Source organism: Trachemys scripta, chromosome 2, assembly GCF_013100865.1.
Source record: "Trachemys scripta elegans isolate TJP31775 chromosome 2, CAS_Tse_1.0, whole genome shotgun sequence".
NCBI classification, from domain to species: Eukaryota; Metazoa; Chordata; order Testudines; family Emydidae; genus Trachemys; species Trachemys scripta.
Genome location: NC_048299.1, coordinates 162884422 through 162904082, shown reverse-complemented (window position 1 = coordinate 162904082; position 19661 = coordinate 162884422). Strand labels below are relative to the sequence as shown.

The 19661-nt window shown below is 39.7% G+C and overlaps 1 protein-coding gene across 1 annotated transcript in view; it reads left to right on the top strand.

Annotated features, from left to right (window-relative positions):
* The first annotated feature begins 909 nt into the window (after positions 1-909).
* Positions 910-19661, top strand: part of VPS4B (vacuolar protein sorting 4 homolog B) — a 43755-nt gene continuing 25003 nt past the window's right edge. The window contains exons 1-6 of the mRNA XM_034762105.1: positions 910-1087; positions 6686-6797; positions 10606-10756; positions 12967-13034; positions 18445-18564; positions 19132-19288. Coding sequence (XP_034617996.1) covers positions 1064-1087; positions 6686-6797; positions 10606-10756; positions 12967-13034; positions 18445-18564; positions 19132-19288 — 632 coding nt within the window. The 5' untranslated portion in view covers positions 910-1063. The remainder of the gene's footprint in view (positions 1088-6685; positions 6798-10605; positions 10757-12966; positions 13035-18444; positions 18565-19131; positions 19289-19661) is intronic.

Here is a 19661-nt window from a genome sequence, read left to right as displayed (position 1 = left end):
CTGCATAAAAATTCACAGCTGACAGTGTACTACGGAAGTACTGTCACTAAGCCACAATTCCTCTGTCATATATAGAGAAAGCTTGTTTCTTTATGGGCTACTGAGACTAGGAGTTCAGAGAGGCAGGGGTCTAGCCTGGTCTCCATAGCCCAGATCCTCAAAGGTATTCAGGCACCCACTGATTTCAATGGGAGTTGGGCACCCAAATACCTGTGGGGATGTGAGCCTCCCTTAGGATTTCCAGCCTTCTAGGCATGTCCTGGAATCGAATATTAATCTTTAATTGAAGATTATGTCATGTTATGAAACCTCCAAGAATACCTCCAAGGAAAATTGGCAACCCTAGCCTCTCTCAGTTTAGCAGGAAATTTAGGTGCCAGATGGGTCAGTTTGATTACTGATCCATGAGCCTACACAAAAGCCCCATTTAAGCACTAAGATTTCATAGCACCCACCACTGTGTTACGCGCTGTACGTCCAAACAGAAAACCCTGTGGCCAGCTTGGGAGTGGTTTACAGTCCAGTTTTAAACATCGGGTGACTGGGGGCGGGGTCACAAAAGGGTCGAAAGAGCGGGACACTCCCAGGGCCCCAGCCACGGCTGTGCACGGCGCTGTGCGCGCAAGCAGAAGGCAGCCCAGGACCCAGGGGGCAGGTGACATATAGGGAGGGGCCATTATTAGGCCCCTTAAGCGGGGACCGGGAGGCGGCCGGCCCACGGCCCTGACTGACAGGCAGGCAGCCGGCTCCGTCCCGCCGCACCTCGGCGCTCCCACTGCCGGCGGGGAGCGGGGAGCGGCTCGCGGCTCGCGGAACGGGCTGGGGGAGGGGCTGCTCCTGCGCACAAGGTCCCCCCGGCCCTTCCCAGCGCCTTGCCAGCCTCCGCCCAGGGAGAGGCTGCGTGACGTCACGCGCAGTCACGCGGGCGCTGGACGGAAGCGGAAGCGGAGCGGGGTCCCGGCGGCGTTTTGGACACGGAAGTAGCGCGGGGTCCGGGCAGTGGGTTCCGCAGCGGGGACCAGCTCCAGAGACCGGGCACAGCGCGATAGCGGCGTCCCCCACCATGGCCGCGACATCCAACCTGCAGGTGGAGACAGGCGGAGCCGGGGCCCCGCCCAGAGCGTCCTGCTGCGGGGGGGGGGGGGGGGGGGGGGGGTCTGAGGGGGGGGGGGGGGGAGCGGGGGGCGGGGTCTGGGGTGGGGGAGAGGGGGTGGCTGTCGGGGGGGTCCGGCCCCTGGGTGCTGGAGCTTCCATAGTGCGTCCCTCAAATGCCCGGGGCGTCTGTCGTGTATGTTGAGGTTTGTTTCGAGTCGGATGAAAAGCGTGGGGTTTACTTTAAACCGTGTCGCTTCACCCGCTTTCCCCAACCTCTCGTCAGTCCCTTAGTTAGAAGGGGCAATTTACACTTGGTAGGTGGCCAGGGCGATCTTCATCCAGCCAACATATGTTAAAGCATCTCTTGTCCTGTCTACATTAAGACTTTAAAATACCTTGGTTTATTTGTTTTTAAAATGCACCCTCTGTCAGAGTTTAAACAAATTGTCAAAAGCAGTTATAATATGTCTGCTCTGGTTGGGGGTTTATCCCTCTGTCCATTTTCCATTAGTGTCCTGGTTCAGTGGCTACGTACACTGATGTTCACTGTAATCTCTTACCATACTCCCAGGGTAGCACATGGGTTTATTTACCTCCTCACTTTTCAATTAAGTCTTAAGTTGTTTCTCATAACTTGTAGAAGCATATATCCCATATGCTACCATATATTTGAGGTTGGAGTAGGAGAGATCTGTAATTGTTAATATCCCCTCTGCTCTGTTGGCTGCACAGTCACTTTCTTTTATTTTATTTATTTTTGCACTATGCTTCCTTTCTCCTTGTCTTCTCACAAAAGTAGTACTGGTGTTGTTAAAGTGGTAACAAACACACTCATAACTGCTTTCATGCTAGATCAGTTATAAAGGTGGTTTTGGTTTAAAAAAAATCACACCTGTAACTGAAATAGTTACACTGTGACAAAACTGGCTGCAAATCAGGCCCTAGGTTCTTCCCTCCCCAACCTCCACACCCTTTTTTTTTTCCTGATTCACTATTATTTGTATTATCATAGCACTTAAGAGAATATTTTGTAGAAGCCTTCCTTGCCACAATGAAATTGATGTTCTGGACTCTCTAGCAGTCTAACATGATGTTTCTGTATTATTTTCCTATATGTTTATAAAAGGGGAGGCATAGGCCTCTTGTCAGAGTTTCAGGCTAATTTAAGTGGGTTTCAGAAGTGGCTAGTGAAGTGTGTAGATTTTTGTTTGCTTGGTAGGAGCAGGACAGGAGCGTAACACAACCTCCTCTCTGGCTGGGGATCTGTTTTAACAGATGGTCTTTTCACATACCCTCCCAGAATGGAAAATTTTGCTCATCGTTTTAATGAGACAAAGATTCAAAATTTCTCACACCTGGTGGCTCACCATTTAAAAGGTCTCCCTTTTGAAACAAGCTCCTTCTAGTTTAATCTACCTGAAACCAAAAGGTCCTTTGCTCCAGTGCCATTGAGTCAAAACCAAGCCAAACAATAAAGATACTGTGCTACTTCTCTTCTGATCCCTACTGGTGCTGCTGCTGTGTATCCGCTTTGTTTTGTCTGATATGTTAGAGAGAGCCCAAATCCTGACATGGATGTATTCACAAGAGACCAAGGACAAGTGCATACTGTATTTGAAACTGCTAGAAACAGCCTTGTTGCTGAGTTTCCATGATCAGTGTGATCACATTGTTAGTACAGTTAGCAGAAGAAATAACTGTGTATGAGAGAACTGAATATAGTAACATTTACTATATAGGTGTATAGTTACTCTAAGTAAATTGTTAGCGGTTAAGGTCAATTTTTATATTGATGTGAGCCAAATAAAATCAAATTCTAAATACTTAGTTAGAAATGTAAAATCATCCAATAATCTGTTCCCCTTCTTCATGCACAAATATAATGATAGCTGTTAGGTAATCTGGAAAGGACAAAAAAAATGCCCTTTTATACAACTTTCTAATGTTTGAAGGCCACTTCCTCCTTGTTTGTTAGGAATTCAGTCCTTGTTTGCCCTTTTTTCCTGGAAGACACTCTTGAGATACTAAGGATATGAAACTGGATTAATTGAGGCGTAATTACTGTCATTCAGACTGTTTACAACTTTTTGAGGTTTTTGTACTGAAAGAGCTTCCAGTCTACAACTGAGTCCTCCAAGATAGACTTCCAGCAAATTTCTTACTGGGGGAGATATTCAAAAGCAAATCTCCCCCTTTTGTTTCTGAAGTAAAAAACACAAATAGGGAAGAAAAGTAAAAAGTGCCTGAAAAGTTTTTCATGCATAAAGAATGGCACAAAGCCATACTTCTTTCCCACTTCACATAACCTTTTTATAAGAGGTGAGAACCACATTCAGAATCCTTGAAATACAGAATTGTTTCTACTAAAGAGTTATGTTTACTTGAACTCTAAACTTCTGGTTATAAATATTTGGCACTGCTACATTACATCTTTTTTCCCCAGAACTAATCTCAAATCATAATGCAGATTTTATCAGTTATTTGTATTGCAGTGGCTCAATCATGTTGGAGCCTCACTAAAGATTTTTAGTAACAGTTGACTTTGATAGTGTATCCTGAGAAATTTTTAAGCTATGAAGATAAAATTAAATTTGAGAATGGTGTGGATTCTCCATACATCTTTTCAATTAACATAAGAGATCTCTAATAAAAATTTGGAAGCGCTGGATTCTGCCTGTCACTTCTAGTTTATGTACTACAGATATATATATTAAAGGTACACTGTTGACTTACTCTATATGAGTACAACACTCAGCACAAAGGGGTTCTGACCTAATTATCCTCTAGGTGCTACTGCAATATAAAGACTAATAAAAATACTTCTAAATTGACTGATTTCAAGTTGTATGCAGTGTTGTTGTAGCCATGTTGGTTTCAAGTTAGCTGTAGAAGTACTGTAGACAGATACGGATTGTTGCCTAGTGCAAAAATATTTTTGACTGCTAATATCTGTTCAGATGAAGACCTGAATTTGCAGTTTGTTGCTGTATCTACAATTCTCTATTAGATTATTTTTTCAGCTGATTTAAAAATAAGGTGCTTTTTTTATTTTCACAACTTTTGTATTTTAATATGTTGGAAAGAATTAGGACGTCTTGTACTAGGGCACCTTAGTAGAATAGATTTTAAACTCCTTCTGTATTCTGCCAAACTACATTAAAAGAAAATAACATCCTGATCCTGAAAAGACTTATGCACATTCTTACCTTTGCTACTGTGAATAGTCCAGTTAACTTTAATAGGGACTACTCACCGTACATATAGATAAGCACATAAGTCTTTGCAGGAAAAGGGCCTACAAGTTGCACCAGTAAGCTCTTACAGCCAAATTCTCCAAACGCTTAAATGTGAGTTAGTTTTTATTCAAGCAGGTAGTGACATTGATATTAATGGGATGACTTGTATGAATAAAGTTTACTCATGCATGTTTGTAGAATCCAGCCCTCCTTAACTTTGACATTTCTTTGGTAAGGTTGTATGTGCAACCTTGATTCTGCTCCTTATGATCATACTATCATATGCACACAGTATTTCTCAAATTATATTTTATAATTTTAAGTATGTATGTATGGCATCTTATATAAATGACTCATGGAGTGCATTTCTGTGAAAGATCCACGAGGAAGTGAGATGGGTGGAGTCCTCCATCATTGACTGCTCACCTAGCAAGAGGCATTTTACTTAGCTGTAGACAATACTGTGAATATGTAATAAACTGTCTTACAACACATGCACAAGGGAAGCAGAGTTATGGTAGCGCATGCAACTTCAGCTTTGGCATTTCATTACTTAAGAGCTTACCTGTGTAACTATAACATTAATTTAATATAGACTTTTTAATTGATTTTTGCTCTTTAAACAGGAAAAGATCTAGACCCCACTAGAATGCCTCCTAACTCATGCACCTTAAAAAGTTCACAGGAGAGTCCTTCTCCTGGATCCTCAGGAGTTGCACTCTTTCCTTTTTAGTGTGTCACTGTCACATACAGTGCAAACTCTGCAAAGTGTACATTAAATTGATGAATGGCTTGGTACACCCTTAATAGCTTAAGAGAAGAGCTTTGTCACAATCTCAGCACGTGCCGGCTTACTATTGCTTCTAATGTTGCTTTTAAAGTGTTTAACTGCAAAATCTTGAATTGTGTTCATGTGAAGTATGACTTTGCAGAACACTGAAAAGTTCTTATAGTAAGAACTATTCTTGTCAGATTTCTTCTTTCTACCCCAGCTATGTCAGCCCTAGAGCATTTTAAAAGGTTGCATTCATTCTTAATAAAAGGAAATGATTTTCATGTTTTGAGACAAGTGAATTGTTTTAGCTCAGACTAAAAAAATAGGAATGTACTCCAATCAGATCTTAATATCAGGTTCTTAGATCAAACTTCCTCAAGCAGCAGGCAGTTGAAAACTGATTTAGAGTAGAAATGCTTCAGTGCCTTTAACTCTGTGTCACTACTGTTCCACCTAGAATATATTATTTAAATAAATTGGCATAACGTTTTGTTTCATTTGGTGGTTTCATTTTGTGTGTGTGTGTGGGGGGGGGTATTTTTTTAATCACTTTTGTAATATACCCAGACTTGGGAACTCGGGTCACTTGGCTCTGTGTCCCCACTGATCTCAGCCAGCTCTCACACAAAGCTTTGTGTCCTTGATATTTTCCAAGTCCACTCTGAATTCAGTCCTTCTCCCTGAGATGCCCAACAGCAGTTGCTCCAACTTAAGGCCCTGGTTCTAAAGTGAGCAATAAGTGCATGGAGGAGTCCTATGTGGAACTTATTACATGAGCATGGCCTAAGTTACTACAATTTGTATTTTAAATGCGAACATTTGTTTGGCATACAAAAGAAAACAGCACAGAATAAAACAATAAATATCAGCTAAAACTCATTTAGACTTACCATTACAGAAAGCATAATTCTAGTTAGTCACATGATATAGTTAAGCAAAATAAAAATCTTGGTAAGACCTGTATCACCCAGCTGCTGCCAGGAGCCTTGATTTTTTTTTTCTCCTTAGTATATTTTCTTTCATTTGGTAATGGAAGAGTACACTCAATTCAATGCACGATAGTTTTATTCAATCTGCAGTAGAACTGTTTTTTGGTATTATATATAAATTTAACATTTCTACTAATAATTGTACCTCTGATATTATTTTGGGTTAGTTACTTTTTCTGGGGTTTACAAGAAGATTGGTTGCATATTATCAGTGAAGATGAGCATGAGTTCCTTTGCTGAATGTGACTATCAGGTGGTCATATGTATTCAGTGAGTTTTATTTCAATACTTCTAGAAATAGGTCTCATTACCACAAAATGAAAAGAGATCCTGTTTCCTGGCAGATTAGTTACATAATATTCACAATTTAATAATATTTTAGCAATTTTTAATTATTCTATATTCAGGACTGTACAAGGACAGTCCCAATGAATTTATAATCAATTATCTTCAACTTGTTTGCATAGTATTGTAAAGGTGAGGCATCAACTTTCAGTGCAACAGCTTAAATTATCACTCTGATGTTGCAGTACTCTTGCATAATAGTTGTCATTTTAATCACATCACTTTTTTTTTTTTTTGCTTTACAGAAAGCAATAGATCTTGCTAGCAAGGCAGCGCAAGAAGACAAAGCAGGAAACTATGAGGAAGCACTCCGCTTGTACCAACATGCTGTGCAGTATTTTCTCCATGTAGTTAAATGTAAGACTTGGTATATTAGCTAGCTATTTGCTGCAATTTTTTAAAAGCTAAATTATATAAAATTATAGCAGTCTACCTGATAGAACCAAAATGCAAAATATTCACCATGTTAAACATCAATAAGTATTTTGTTTAAAGATACTAAATCTCTCAAACAGTCAAATGAGAGTTGCCAGCTATACTTTTTATTTAAGGGCACATATTGTGTCTCTTCCTCTTCCACCATGTACATGCTCGCCAATTGCTCCAATCTTGTAAATAGTTCACTTTGTTGCTATTTAGAAAGGAATCCTGCTACAAATGCAAGATTTCTTCAGAAAGTTCCAAGATGGCTGCAGTGTAGGGGGGACCAGTGGAGGGACGGAAGGGTTAAGTATTTCCTTTTTTATGTAGGGAAAGTCAGGTGGTATCTGGAAAGCCAATCTTTGTGTAGTAACCGCACAGAAGTTACTGTCTCTTCTTGCTGGTGAAACAATTTCTCTATCAAATTCAAGCTGCTTATGCTTATCTTAAAGTTCTGCACAAATGAACATGTGTAGCAGGGGTAGGCAACCTATGGCACGCATGCCGAAGGCGGCACGCGAGCTGATTTTCAGTGGCACTCACACTGCCCGGGTCCTGGCCACCGGTCCGGGGAGCTCTGCATTTTAATTTAATTTTAAATCATAGAATCATAGAATATCGGGGTTGGAAGGGACCTCAGGGGTCATCTAGTCCAACCCCCTGCTCAAAGCAGGACCAATGAAGAAATGAAGCTTCTTATACATTTTAAAAACCTTATTTACTTTACATACAACAATAGTTTAGTTATATATTATAGACTTACAGAAAGAGACCTTCTAAAAACATTAAAATGTATTACTGGCACGCGAAACCTTAAATTAGAGTGAATAAATGAAGACTCGGCACACAACTTCTGAAAGGTTGCCGACCCCTGATGTGTAGTTTAGGCCGATATTTATGCTCTCATTTTTCTTCTACTAATACCTTGTCTACAGTTCTCTTTACATCCTTCCTTCACTGTTGTCTTCATGCTTCCTTCTCTGTTGCTTCTTATGCCTGAATTCTTGCCTTTGTCTTTGATGTGCAAGGAAATGCCTTTCTTAAGTTAAATTCCACCTTAAAATGTGTTGTTTTCTGCCAAGTCTACCAATGCAAACTAACTCACGTTAAATGTACTATTATATATACAATAATTTTAAAATCTAAAATAATTTCCCTTTGATCATTCAGGGCAGTTTGTGTGTGGGTTTTGTTTCTTTGGTGTCTGTCTATAAATTATGCTCTGTGGGGCAAGAGAATGTATCTTCTGCAATGCTGGGCACGCTTTTGGGAATTAATATATAGAGTAAAGTGTGCATGCCTCTTGTTGTGTAGCCTGAAATGCTTTTTAATAGATTAGAGACCAGGAGGACAATAATAACTATTAATGTGCCATCTAAGGTTGACAGGGTAGGTGAGGTACAGTAACTCTTCACTTAAAGTCATCCTGATTAATGTTGTTTCGTGGTTAGTTGCTGATCAATTAGGGAACATGCTCGTTTAAAGTTGTGTAATGCTCCCTTCTAATGTTGTTTGGCAGCCACCTGCTTTGTCTACTGCTTGCAGGAAGAGCAGCCCGTTGCAGCTAGCTGGTGGAGGCTTGGAACCAGGGTGGACTAACAGCCCCCTATCAGCTCCCCACTGCCCTAAGTTCCCTGTGCAGTAGCTGCCTGCAGTTCAGCTGTGTCCCTCCCCCCACTGCCATGTACCGCTCCTGCCCTCTGCCTTGGAGCTGCTCCCCGAGACTCCTGCTTGCCGTGCGGGGGGGAGGGAAGGAAGAGAGGGGACTAATGTCAGGGTGTCCCCCTCTCCCCTGCTCCTGCACCCCTCTTACCCCATCTTCCATAGAGATGGGGGGACAGACCAGGAGGGAGGGAGCTGCAGCAGCTGCCTATCAGCAAGCTGATCTAATTAACAAGGCAGTGTACTTAAGGGAAATGTGCATATCTCTCTCCATTCCTGCTGCCTTGTGTAGAGAGAGAGTTAACGCTTGAGGGCTCAGCCAATTGCTAGTTCATCATTTAGCAGTAAGGGAAATATCCCACCCTCTGTCTCTTCTGCTTCAACCAAATTTCACAATCATCATCATTGTGTACCAGTATTAAATTGTTTAAAACTTATAGTGTGTGTATCTATCTATCTAAAAAAATTTCCCTGGAACCTAACCCCCTCATGTACATTAATTCTTATGGGGAAATTGGATTCGCTTAACATCATTTCGCATAAAGTCGCATTTTTCAGGAACATAATTACAATGTTAAGTGAGGAGTTACTGTAATATCTTTTACTTGGCCAGCTTCTGTTGGTGAGAGACAAGCTTTCGAGCTTATACAGAGCAAAGATTGGTCAGATTTTATGCCTATCTCCCTTTCAATGTGAACAACAACGTTTTTTTAAGAAACTGGAAGATTGCAGAAGGGGGCTGAGAACATACAATGTAAATAAACAAAAACCACTGCTTAACACTAGTGATCTCTTAAACTACTGCCCAGTAACATCCGTTTTTTAAGCAAGCTAATCAAGAAGCTATCTATCTACCAGTATCCTTGATCCTTCTCAATCAATCAGGGTTTAGGTCAAGTAATGATGCAGAGATGGCTGCCTCCTGCTGATAGCCAAGCCAGAGGCATCCATCTTAATCTTGATGGCCTTCTGATACCGTTGATCACCAAGTACTCCTAGCTTGCTTACAAGAAGCTTTGAGATGAACAGAACTACCCTGAAATAGCTTGGATCCTTTCACACCAAATCCATAATGTTGTCATAGTCAGCTGATCCTGTACTTCTAAAACCCGCACCTGTGGAATCCCACAAGGCTCAGTCACTTTTCACTATATTATTCAACATCTGTCTGAAGCTTTTGGGAGAGCTGGTAGGTTAACATTAGACAATGCACAGTACAACGTCTCGTGTACTTTTGCTGTTAAGAGTACCATCAACTTCAATACCTGGGTGAAATCAGCACCTGAATGAAAGCATCTTGCTACAGTTGAACCCAGGTAAAACTGAGGTGATTTTGGTAGGAAGAAGGAAGAGCTTTGAAGAACTTGCCGCCTCCTAACACTTCTCCATTATCAGATGCATTTTCCCTCTGTTTTGTCTATAACCCTGTCCTTTAATCTCAGTGCTGTTGGATAATCATATACTTATGGGATCCAAAACACCCACAACTGGCCCTAAAGTTGCACTCCATCCTATCAGTACAAACCTGGTCATAGTGACCGCCACACTTGTGATCTGCAGTCTTGATTACTGCAGCTCATAACTAGGAGTGAAGCCACACGCTTTGAAAAAGCTCCACCTGATACAAACCACAGTAGCCCATCTGCTTAGCAACACAAATACAATGAACATATCACCATGGAGCTCTGCTCTTTGCATTGGCTTCCCATTCAATAGAGAGTCCAGTTCAAAGTGGATCTTGATTAAGCTAACAGGTTTTTGCTTAAGTTTTCTTTCCTATAGGAGAAGGAAATAACTGTCTTGAAATAGTTGGCTGTTGCTCAGATAATATGGTGGATATTGGCAATATAAGCATCTAAATGCCTCTTGAAGCATTCACTAAGTACATAATGGATTCTTGCAGGTCGGAGGTTTTCAGTTTACTTTTTCTTTATTGAGACTGGAGAAACTACTACACACTATTTTCTTTCTTATTCTATTACATTTAGTATTAAAATTGGGACAGAATTATTACCCTTTTCTGTTTTGATTTTTGTGGTATTTTGGCTTCCAGTAAAGCATACCATTTTTTCAATTTTTGTAGATGAAGCACAGGGTGATAAAGCAAAACAAAGTATCAGAACGAAGTGTACAGAATATCTGGACAGAGCAGAAAAACTGAAGGAGTATCTGAAAAAGAAAGAGAAAGCTCCAGCAAAGCCAGTGAAAGAGTCTGGCCCATCTGATGAAAAAGGGTATGTTCTTTGGAGACGGTAAAGCAAAATGCAATATTTTTCATGTTCCAAACTCAGCTGAAACGAAAGTTAAATATTTGAAAGAACATTTTAAGTAAGTTTAATGCGTGTAAAATGTATCAGATGAGCAATACTGAAGTACAATAACTAACCAAACAATATGGACAGCATATATACTAATACTACAAGCTTTCCTATGTTTCTTTACCAATATGCCTTAGCCCTACCATGGAAGATCCACTTGCAGTAACTCTCATGCAAGTAAATTAACTCATGTCTAGCAGGTCATTAGCCTTTCTGCTGGATGACAACTGTGGTGGCCTATGACATGAACACCTACCTACTTAAAATCTAGATCTTCAGAGCACCAGTGACTAGATTTAAACCACTGATAACTTGGGCCAGTTTTGAACATGTGCTCAAGAGGTCGAAGCTCTATATCACATTCCCAATCCATTGTACCATCTAGACATATTTCTATTCGCCCAATTCTTGTTATTGGCAACAGTATTTGTTGGATATCTACATAATTACATTTATACCTAATATTTTATTTCTTCGTTGAAACTTAAAACTGCAGTAAAATTTAAGTGATTTGCAGGAAAAACTGTCCTTGTTTGAGGCTTGTAATCGATCTGTAGAGAGGGTTTAAAGTTGTACTTGACTCAGATTGGTAACTAAATTCAGTTTGCACATTGCAGTATATCACGTGACAATTGGGTACTGTCACTTCTCCCATATCAGAATCCAGGGATCCTTATTATTTCTGCAGAAGTTGATGGCCTCAGGGGACCCTAATGCAGCAGACAGTGTAGTGCTCTGCTTCAGATGCCTAATGTTTTCAATACTTGCAGGGAAAAAAAAGTCTCCTGAACTCTGATGGTGGTAAGGAGGAAGAACTAATCTTATTTTCAGTGTTATTTTTTAAGTTTTCTAAATGGACTGATACCATGTTCAGTTATTAAACTGTTTGCAAGAGAGACAAGGTAGGTGAGGTAATATCTTTTATTGGACCAACTTCTTGAAAGAGAGAGACAAGCCTTCCAGGCACACAGAGCTCTTTTTCAGGTTTGGGCATCACAGCTAAATGCAAGGTGGAACAGATTGTTTAGCATAAATAGTTAGCACATGTTCTAAGGGACCATTTTAGGTAGAGTAGCCCATTAACATCTCACAGTCATAGGACAAAAAGAGGGATTAGTGGGTTACAGATTGTTGTAATTAGCCATAAATCCAGTGTCTCTGTTCTGTCCATGATTTTTGGGGTCTAGCAGTGTTATGAATTTAAGCTCCCAGGCTCGTCTTTTGAAAATGTGCAGGTTTTCTTTGAGAATGAGGACTGATAGGTTAGACCTAGTGATTGCTTCGTTCGCTACAACTATACTGCATACAGTTTATTTGCCAAGCATTCTAGTTTCCTTTTTCAGTGAATGTAGCTTGTCCCTGAAACTCTGAATACACACATGCCAGAACCGTTTCAAGCTATAGTACTGGTCAGCTGAGCACCAGTTGTTTGGGATTTTTTTTATTTTGTAAAAGCTCAGAGCTGCACCATGTTCCACATGCTTATTAGGATGGCTGTAAGGTTGTGCATATGGCATGGCCTCTATGCTACATTTTCACAAACCATGGATTTCCCTTACGTCTTCTCTTAATTCTTCTGCCAGAGCAGCACAAAGAGGGACATAGCTCTAGCTGGATCTGACCACTAACTCCAGTTGCTGCTCCAAACATATAGAGGATTGCTTAGATCTGCCTGCACTGAAAAAAGGACAATTGTACCTGTAATAAATCTAATTCAAAACAGTAAAAGTGGAATTTAGGCCATAAATATTTTCTAAAAATCATGGAACCATTAAAAACTCCATAGGAAAACTTATTAAAACATACTTCATTACAATTGTCAAAAATATTTTAAAGAAGAAATCATATTTTATATGAAGCTTAGAATGACACTTCTTGGCTTTATATTTTTGTCATGTGATTTTTAAAAATAAAATGACCTCATTCAACAGGGCTGTTGGGCCCTCAAAGAATCGACAGAATTCTGTTATAAAACGTAAAAAAACACATTTCCCTGAATATCTCTACCAAAATGATGGAAGGTGTGAGGTAGACTATAGTTTCCATTTACAAAATTGTTAGTCTTGTTGTGTAAGACAGGTGGCTTTCTTTGTAGTTGAACATCTTATTACTTGTGTCTGAATTAGGACTGACAGTGATGGGGAAGGAGAGTCTGATAATCCTGAAAAAAAGAAACTGCAGAATCAACTTCAAGGTAGTTCTGAAACTTTTTTTTTAAAGAAATCATTGTATCAAGTGACTTGTTAACCAACAGACCAAAATTGCCTTTTTTTTTTGGTCTACAAAAGAGCTGTGGATTGACTTGCCACAGAGTATTTAAATACATAGAAATTCCTCTGTGCACTATAAACTAATCTTTGGGATAGTCTGGATTTTATTAAATTGTGTATCATAATCCCTGTCTACGTCGATCCCCATTCTAACATGCGACGGAATTACTGCATGCACCCAGAGAGAACACTGATCCAAAGGGGGAAAGCTCCTTGAGGCCAAATGAATATTTATAGTTTTATCATTAGTACCTAGAGACTCAGGTCATGGTAGACCTCGCACAAGCACTTAGTATGAGACAGTCCCTGCCCCAACAAGTTTATAATCTAAGTAGATAAAGATAAAGGATAGCTGAAAGACTTAATTTACTGATCCTTGATCTTTCTGATCGCTAATAGTTTTCCCCCAGCCACTTAGTCCATGCTCCCCACCACAAGGGGAGATGATTTGATGTTTGGCCAGAATATATCCTCTACTTCTCTTTTCCTTCCTGTTCGAGTTTCCCTTGCTTCTCAAACTTTTATGTAAAGGACAGTGTTTTACCAATGTATTTCTTAGGGTTTGTTCAGCTAATAGTCCCATTGTTGACACTCTTCTCTCCCTTTCTCTTGGCATGCTCTGCCCACTGCCCATCTGGGAAGGGAGGGGATAGTGATTTGGGGTTTCTCCTCTTCTCTCAGCACATCATTCTTGATTGGCTGAGATGAGTCTTCTATGTTTTGAAATCGAGCTTGAGGTCAGTGATTCAATGTAGCAGAAAACAGTAGCTTTGTACACAGTGGAAAAATGATTTGGCTTTTCTGCATAGCTGATTTAGAGAATTCCAGCTGAATTTTGTATTATTGAAGAAATTCATTGGCAGAGAAATTTTAATGTTAAAGAACCAATGACCTTGACACTGATCTTCCCTAATCCACATATTTTGTCATGTTCTGATCATCACTTTCACTTCAGCATTCAGATTTCCTGTAATCAACGTGTTATCAGCTGACTATAGCATTCTTCAGGGTTTTTATCGTTGTGTAGTATAGCTGTTGGTCAGATTTAATAATGTAGTCTGCCCCAAAGGATCTTTGTATATTGATTATAGGCTTTCCATTCATACGTACTACTAAATCTCTGTCTGAGTTATATAACCACTGGTAGTCTGTTGTGATTCAAGGCACTTCTAATAATCTGAAGTAGAACATTCAGTATGCTGTTTGATATTTCTTTGGCCCAGGGTGTGCCTTGTGAGAATGCCCTGGGTGCATGAAGAGCACCCAGGGCATTTTGAATATGGAAAAAAATACATGTGAATAATGATTGTTTCAGAGTTTAAGATTATATTTTTCCATACTGACATGAGTAGTGATTCTCTTTGAAGGGTTTAATCCATTTTGGTCATTCAAGACTGTAATCCACTGTGTGGTACTATCATTGTGACCAAATCAGAGAGATTTGTTTCTAAATGGCTTAGTGAATCTTGTAAAACTATGATCCATGATTACTTATTAATCTTTCCATATACCCCAGGCCTATTTTACCTTTTAGCAGCGCAACTCTTTTAAATGTGCTGAGTAGATTTAATATAATCTCATCCATTGTGGTGCTAGACCCCTCTGATCTCTCTTCCCCCCCCGCCCTGTTTTTTTCCCCCACAACAGTGTTTAAAACACTTTAAGCACTCAGTTCACAATGGAATAGTCTAGCACAGACTTCATTTTAATTCCTGGCAGTTGGCCTCTTGGTCCATTTACGCAGTATTTGTTTCTTCTTCTTCTCCTGTATAGTTCTTATGCTGTGGAAGAATTTATACTCTGAGGCAGGTGAAAGCTAAGAGATTTCGAGGGTCCCAAACATGTAAGAAGGACCCATAGAGTTTCAAGGCAAGTCAGGTCTGTGAAATTCCTGAGCTTGGTTAGAAAAACTAGAAGAAGCTCTTCTGAGCAGTCTTTTGTTCTGTGGGAACTCTAGATTTGTCTGCCCTTAAGTTGTGATCTAGAGGTGGGAGTACTGCCACCAGGGATTCTTGCAAGAGCTTCCAGATTGTGCCCTTGTAGAGCACGTAGACATGAAGAGCTTGAACTGCCCCTCTTTCCTGTGGAAATGCTTGAACTCTGAGAGGCTTGGCACTGCTGTATGGTGTTTTGGGAGACCTTTTTTTTTCCTTTTTGAAATAGCTTTATTTGCTTGCACCTCTTTTTCTTATAGTAGGATATCTTACTTTCCTGCAAATCATAGAATCATAGAATATCAGGGTTGGAAGGGACCTCAGGAGGTCATCTAGTCCAACCCCCCTGCTCAAAGCAGGACCAATCCCCAACTGAATTCTTTACTCCTAATTAAAGTCTCAGAATCCCATTTTGCTTGTTTGAAATCCGGCAGCCATCTCTGATACCTTTTTTTTTGCTGGAGTCAACAGGGACTAGAACATTACTATACTTGCATACTGAAGATACATCTGTCAGAGGAAAAGCAGATGTTTTCACATAGGTGTTTTGGATTTTATTAAGAAAAATGTTTAAATACTCTTTTGCTTATCAAATGAACAAGTGGAAAGGATTATTTCACGGTGTTAGAAAACCTGCAAATTCATGGCTTCAGTAAAATATGTGCTAATCACTACCTTGATCATCTTGCTTGTATATCATATTCTTTTCCTCCACTTGTTTGTACATACATTTGGACAGCTCATAGCACGCTTTTCAGGACCTACTGTGATATACACTAATTGTGATAAAGGGAATTCTCTTAAACGTAACAAATTATCTGAAAAATATTCCATTCTCAGTACAAAGAACAGAATATTAGAAATACTGTTCAGGAAAATATTGTAAGCTTACTGCAAAGACACCTACAATTCTTAATCCTATTCCAACTCAAAAGTAATTTTACTATTACCTTTAATGAAAGCAGGATCAGACAAATGGGAAGCTCTGATCCCTAGCTTTATTTCATGTAAGGTTTTCAGCAGCAGTGGACAATTGTTTACCTTGGGAGTTTTCTGCAGCTGTCTTTTTACTGTTCTCTTATGGCTGTTTGTCCTTGACTGTTTTTGCACAATCTCTTTCACAGAAAGTCTGGATATTCTTCCAGATCAAACTGATCCCCAAAAGTGTCTGCTACAGCAACTGCTCTGAATAGCTTTGTCTTTCATTGATGAGAATTTCATATGTTTGATGCTTCCAAATCTCTAACACCTTTTGTGGAAAAGGTGTATCCCTCTGCCATCTCTCACAAGGTGGAATCCTCTATATCCTTTTTGTTCCATAAAGCTACCCTTTCAGCTGCAGGGTTTATTTTTCCTATTGAACCTGCAGATTGGAAAACTGAAGTGGCTGTTTGAGACTCTTTACGACAGCTATCAGGTCCTTCATACTTCCATTTACTCTGTCTTCTTGGTAAAAATTCTTTTTAGAAGGATCTCGGGAACCTTTTGAAATATATTCCCCAGGAGTTCTCCTTAGGCAAAATATTTTGCCTATCTTGTGACCCTGCTCTGCATAAGTTGAGCCTCTTTGCCAGAGATGTCAGTTATTAATGGGAAAAAATAGGAAAACTAATATAACTTCCAAATCCAGTGTTGTTAGATTACTCTTCAATGATGCACAATTATTTGGAGCTGCCCTACATAAAGATGTTTATGAATCTAAGAAGACTTTATCTTTCGTGGTTTTTCTGTTTGCTTTTTGAGCTTAAACGTCAAATCCTCTCACCTAAAAGATTTTTCAGCTGCATAGTTTCAAGAGCTACTTTACCCAATTTACAACCAAGTATCATGCCCTTTTAATACCTTTTACATACAGATCCAATCCCATTTATAATCTCATTATGGAACAGAGGTTTTATTTCTATCTTAAAATTTTGAGAGGAAATGACTGCAGGATGCTTGAGATTGCTGCCTGGGGTTTATTAGTATTTTATACCCTTGCCCACTGATGATGGAGTTTCAGTTCCAGCTAGGGTGACCAGACAGCAAATGTGAAAAATCGGGACAGAGGGTGGGGGGGAATAGGAGCCTATATAAGAAAAAGTCCCCAAAATCGGGACTGTCCCTGTAAAATCGGGACATCTGGTCACCCTAGTTCCAGCCCACATGAATGTAATTATTTCAAGAAACTGGATATCTCAAACAGACACTTCTGTGTTGACTCACCTGTTGTTTTGTGGGAGTCAACACAGTCTCTTTTTTTGAGAATTCTTTTCAATTGTTTTGTTGCTCCAAAAATCTGTGGACTTGAGACCTATTTCAGATTTTATGGTTTTCACCAAACTAACAAAAGAACCCAGTTAGTTCACACCATTGTGTAGGCCATTTCTCTAAACTCTTATCTTTGACTGTTGGGTATCCTTCAAATTGCTAATCTTCATGTTCACCACCGACGAGTGTTGCCACAGGCATTTCCTGTTAACTTTGCTCTCTTTTCATAGATTCATAGATTCTAGGACTGGAAGGGACCTCGAGAGGTCATCGAGTCCAGTCCTCCTATCTATGTTAGTTAATGTTGGCCTTTGGAATTTCCCTAATCCTGTGGATATTTACCATGATCCAAGATGTAATAGCAATATGATTTAGCAAATCTGGGCATTGTCATCAATATACAGACTGGCTGGTAGCAGTGAATTTCTGTCTTTAGGTCACTTAAGTGGAAAGCCCCACTTAGAGGCCGTTGGGACTCTCTGTTTCCTGATCAATCCTGTCCATTTAATCCTTCAAGAGAGGGAGGAAAAAATCATCTTTTTTATAGTCTAGGCAAGGCCCCAATATGCTCTTACATACATAGACCTCAAAGTGCTTTACAAAGGAGGCTTTATTCGCATCTTACAGATGAGAACGCTGAGGCCCAGAGAGGTGAAGTAACTTGCCCACAGTCACCCAGTAGACCAATGGCACAGCCAGGAATAAAACCCATGTCTGAGTCATCTCAGTTAAGTGCTCTGTTCCCTGGGCCATACTGCTTTACATAAGGGCTAGCCATTCTATTTTAAATAGAAGCTTAAATTCTGCGGAAACTACCTGGGCTGATTTAGAGGACTATGGCAGGCAATGCCTCTTTACACACAACCAAATGATGTTAAAGAGCAGTGTTCTGTCCCTAGGAAACTGGCACTTGCTGGCCAAATCCTGGTCTAACTCTAGTTAGCTACAACAGAACTTGAACCCTGCTTACTGTGGTTAAACATTGCTGAAATCTGTACATGCTGCAGTCTGTTCATGGAAGCCATGCTGGAATTGACGAGCAGCAGTTCATATGTGAACAGGGTCCAAGATTTTAATTCTTGTTTATGACAGCAGAGGCTCTTTGGAAAGGAATGTACCTTCCTAGTTTATCTGATCTCTTATTTTATAGGTGCCATTGTTATGGAGCGACCAAATATAAAGTGGAGTGATGTTGCTGGTCTTGAAGGAGCCAAAGAAGCACTTAAAGAGGCAGTGATATTGCCCATTAAATTTCCTCATCTATTCACAGGTGAAATAAATTAAATATATATTCTTGGTCCTAATGGTTGCAGTTTGGGGGAGAGGTGTGGCTGGGGAGGTGTGAGAAGTGTTTTACACTGTCATCGTGGTGATCTATGCCTAGCTGTCCTCTAAGAGCTTCTGTTCCATAGTCCGGTGGGTTGTGTATGCTGAGATGGTGGGAGCAGTTGGGGAAATTGTATTGGGAGAGGTTGGTTCAAGAACAACTCATCTCACAGGATAACTTTAAATACGGTGATATTATAAGCTGCATTTCTATTACACATTTGCTAACATTGGAAAACTGATGATTGGTATCCTTTATTAATAAAGCGACAAGTTATATATGAATCTAAATTATTTAAATACAACAGATACTAACTTCTTTCAACTGCAAAAGTGAATAAATATATAAAGAATTTCGCAAGCTTGGATGAGGGTTAATTTTCTACCAAGTTCTATACCAAACTGATCCTTGTATCAAAATTCTTCAGGCAAGTCCTTTTCTTTTTCTTTTCTTTTATATATATTTATATATATATATATATATATATATATATATATATAACTCTCTTAGGAAAGAGAACACCTTGGAGAGGAATTCTTCTGTTTGGGCCACCAGGAACAGGAAAATCTTACTTGGCAAAAGCTGTGGCAACGGAAGCCAACAACTCTACATTCTTCTCAATATCCTCCTCTGACCTTGTCTCAAAATGGTTAGGAGAGAGTGAAAAGTAAGTAGCTCAGTTGATTTTTTTTTTTTTTTTTAATACTAAATGGTTTTATTTGATTCTGAAACACTGCAATCTACTGTCAGCCGAGGTTCAAGAATGTAATCACTACTATTTTCTTTTTGCAAATAATTGCACAATTTCATGATGCTTTCAAAAGTAGGTAAATTTTGAGATAGTTTGTATACTAGAGCTGGCCCAAAACTCATAATTTCAGGTTTTTGAAAAATTTCAGAGTTTTGAAATTTCCCATGAATGGGGAATTAAAAAAAAATTTTGCTTTGGAAATGTCAAAACGTAGTGTTTTTGTAATGAAATATTTTTTCCCAGAGATCACTGGCAGCTCCTGGGTGAACAGACATCATTCTTGTCCAGT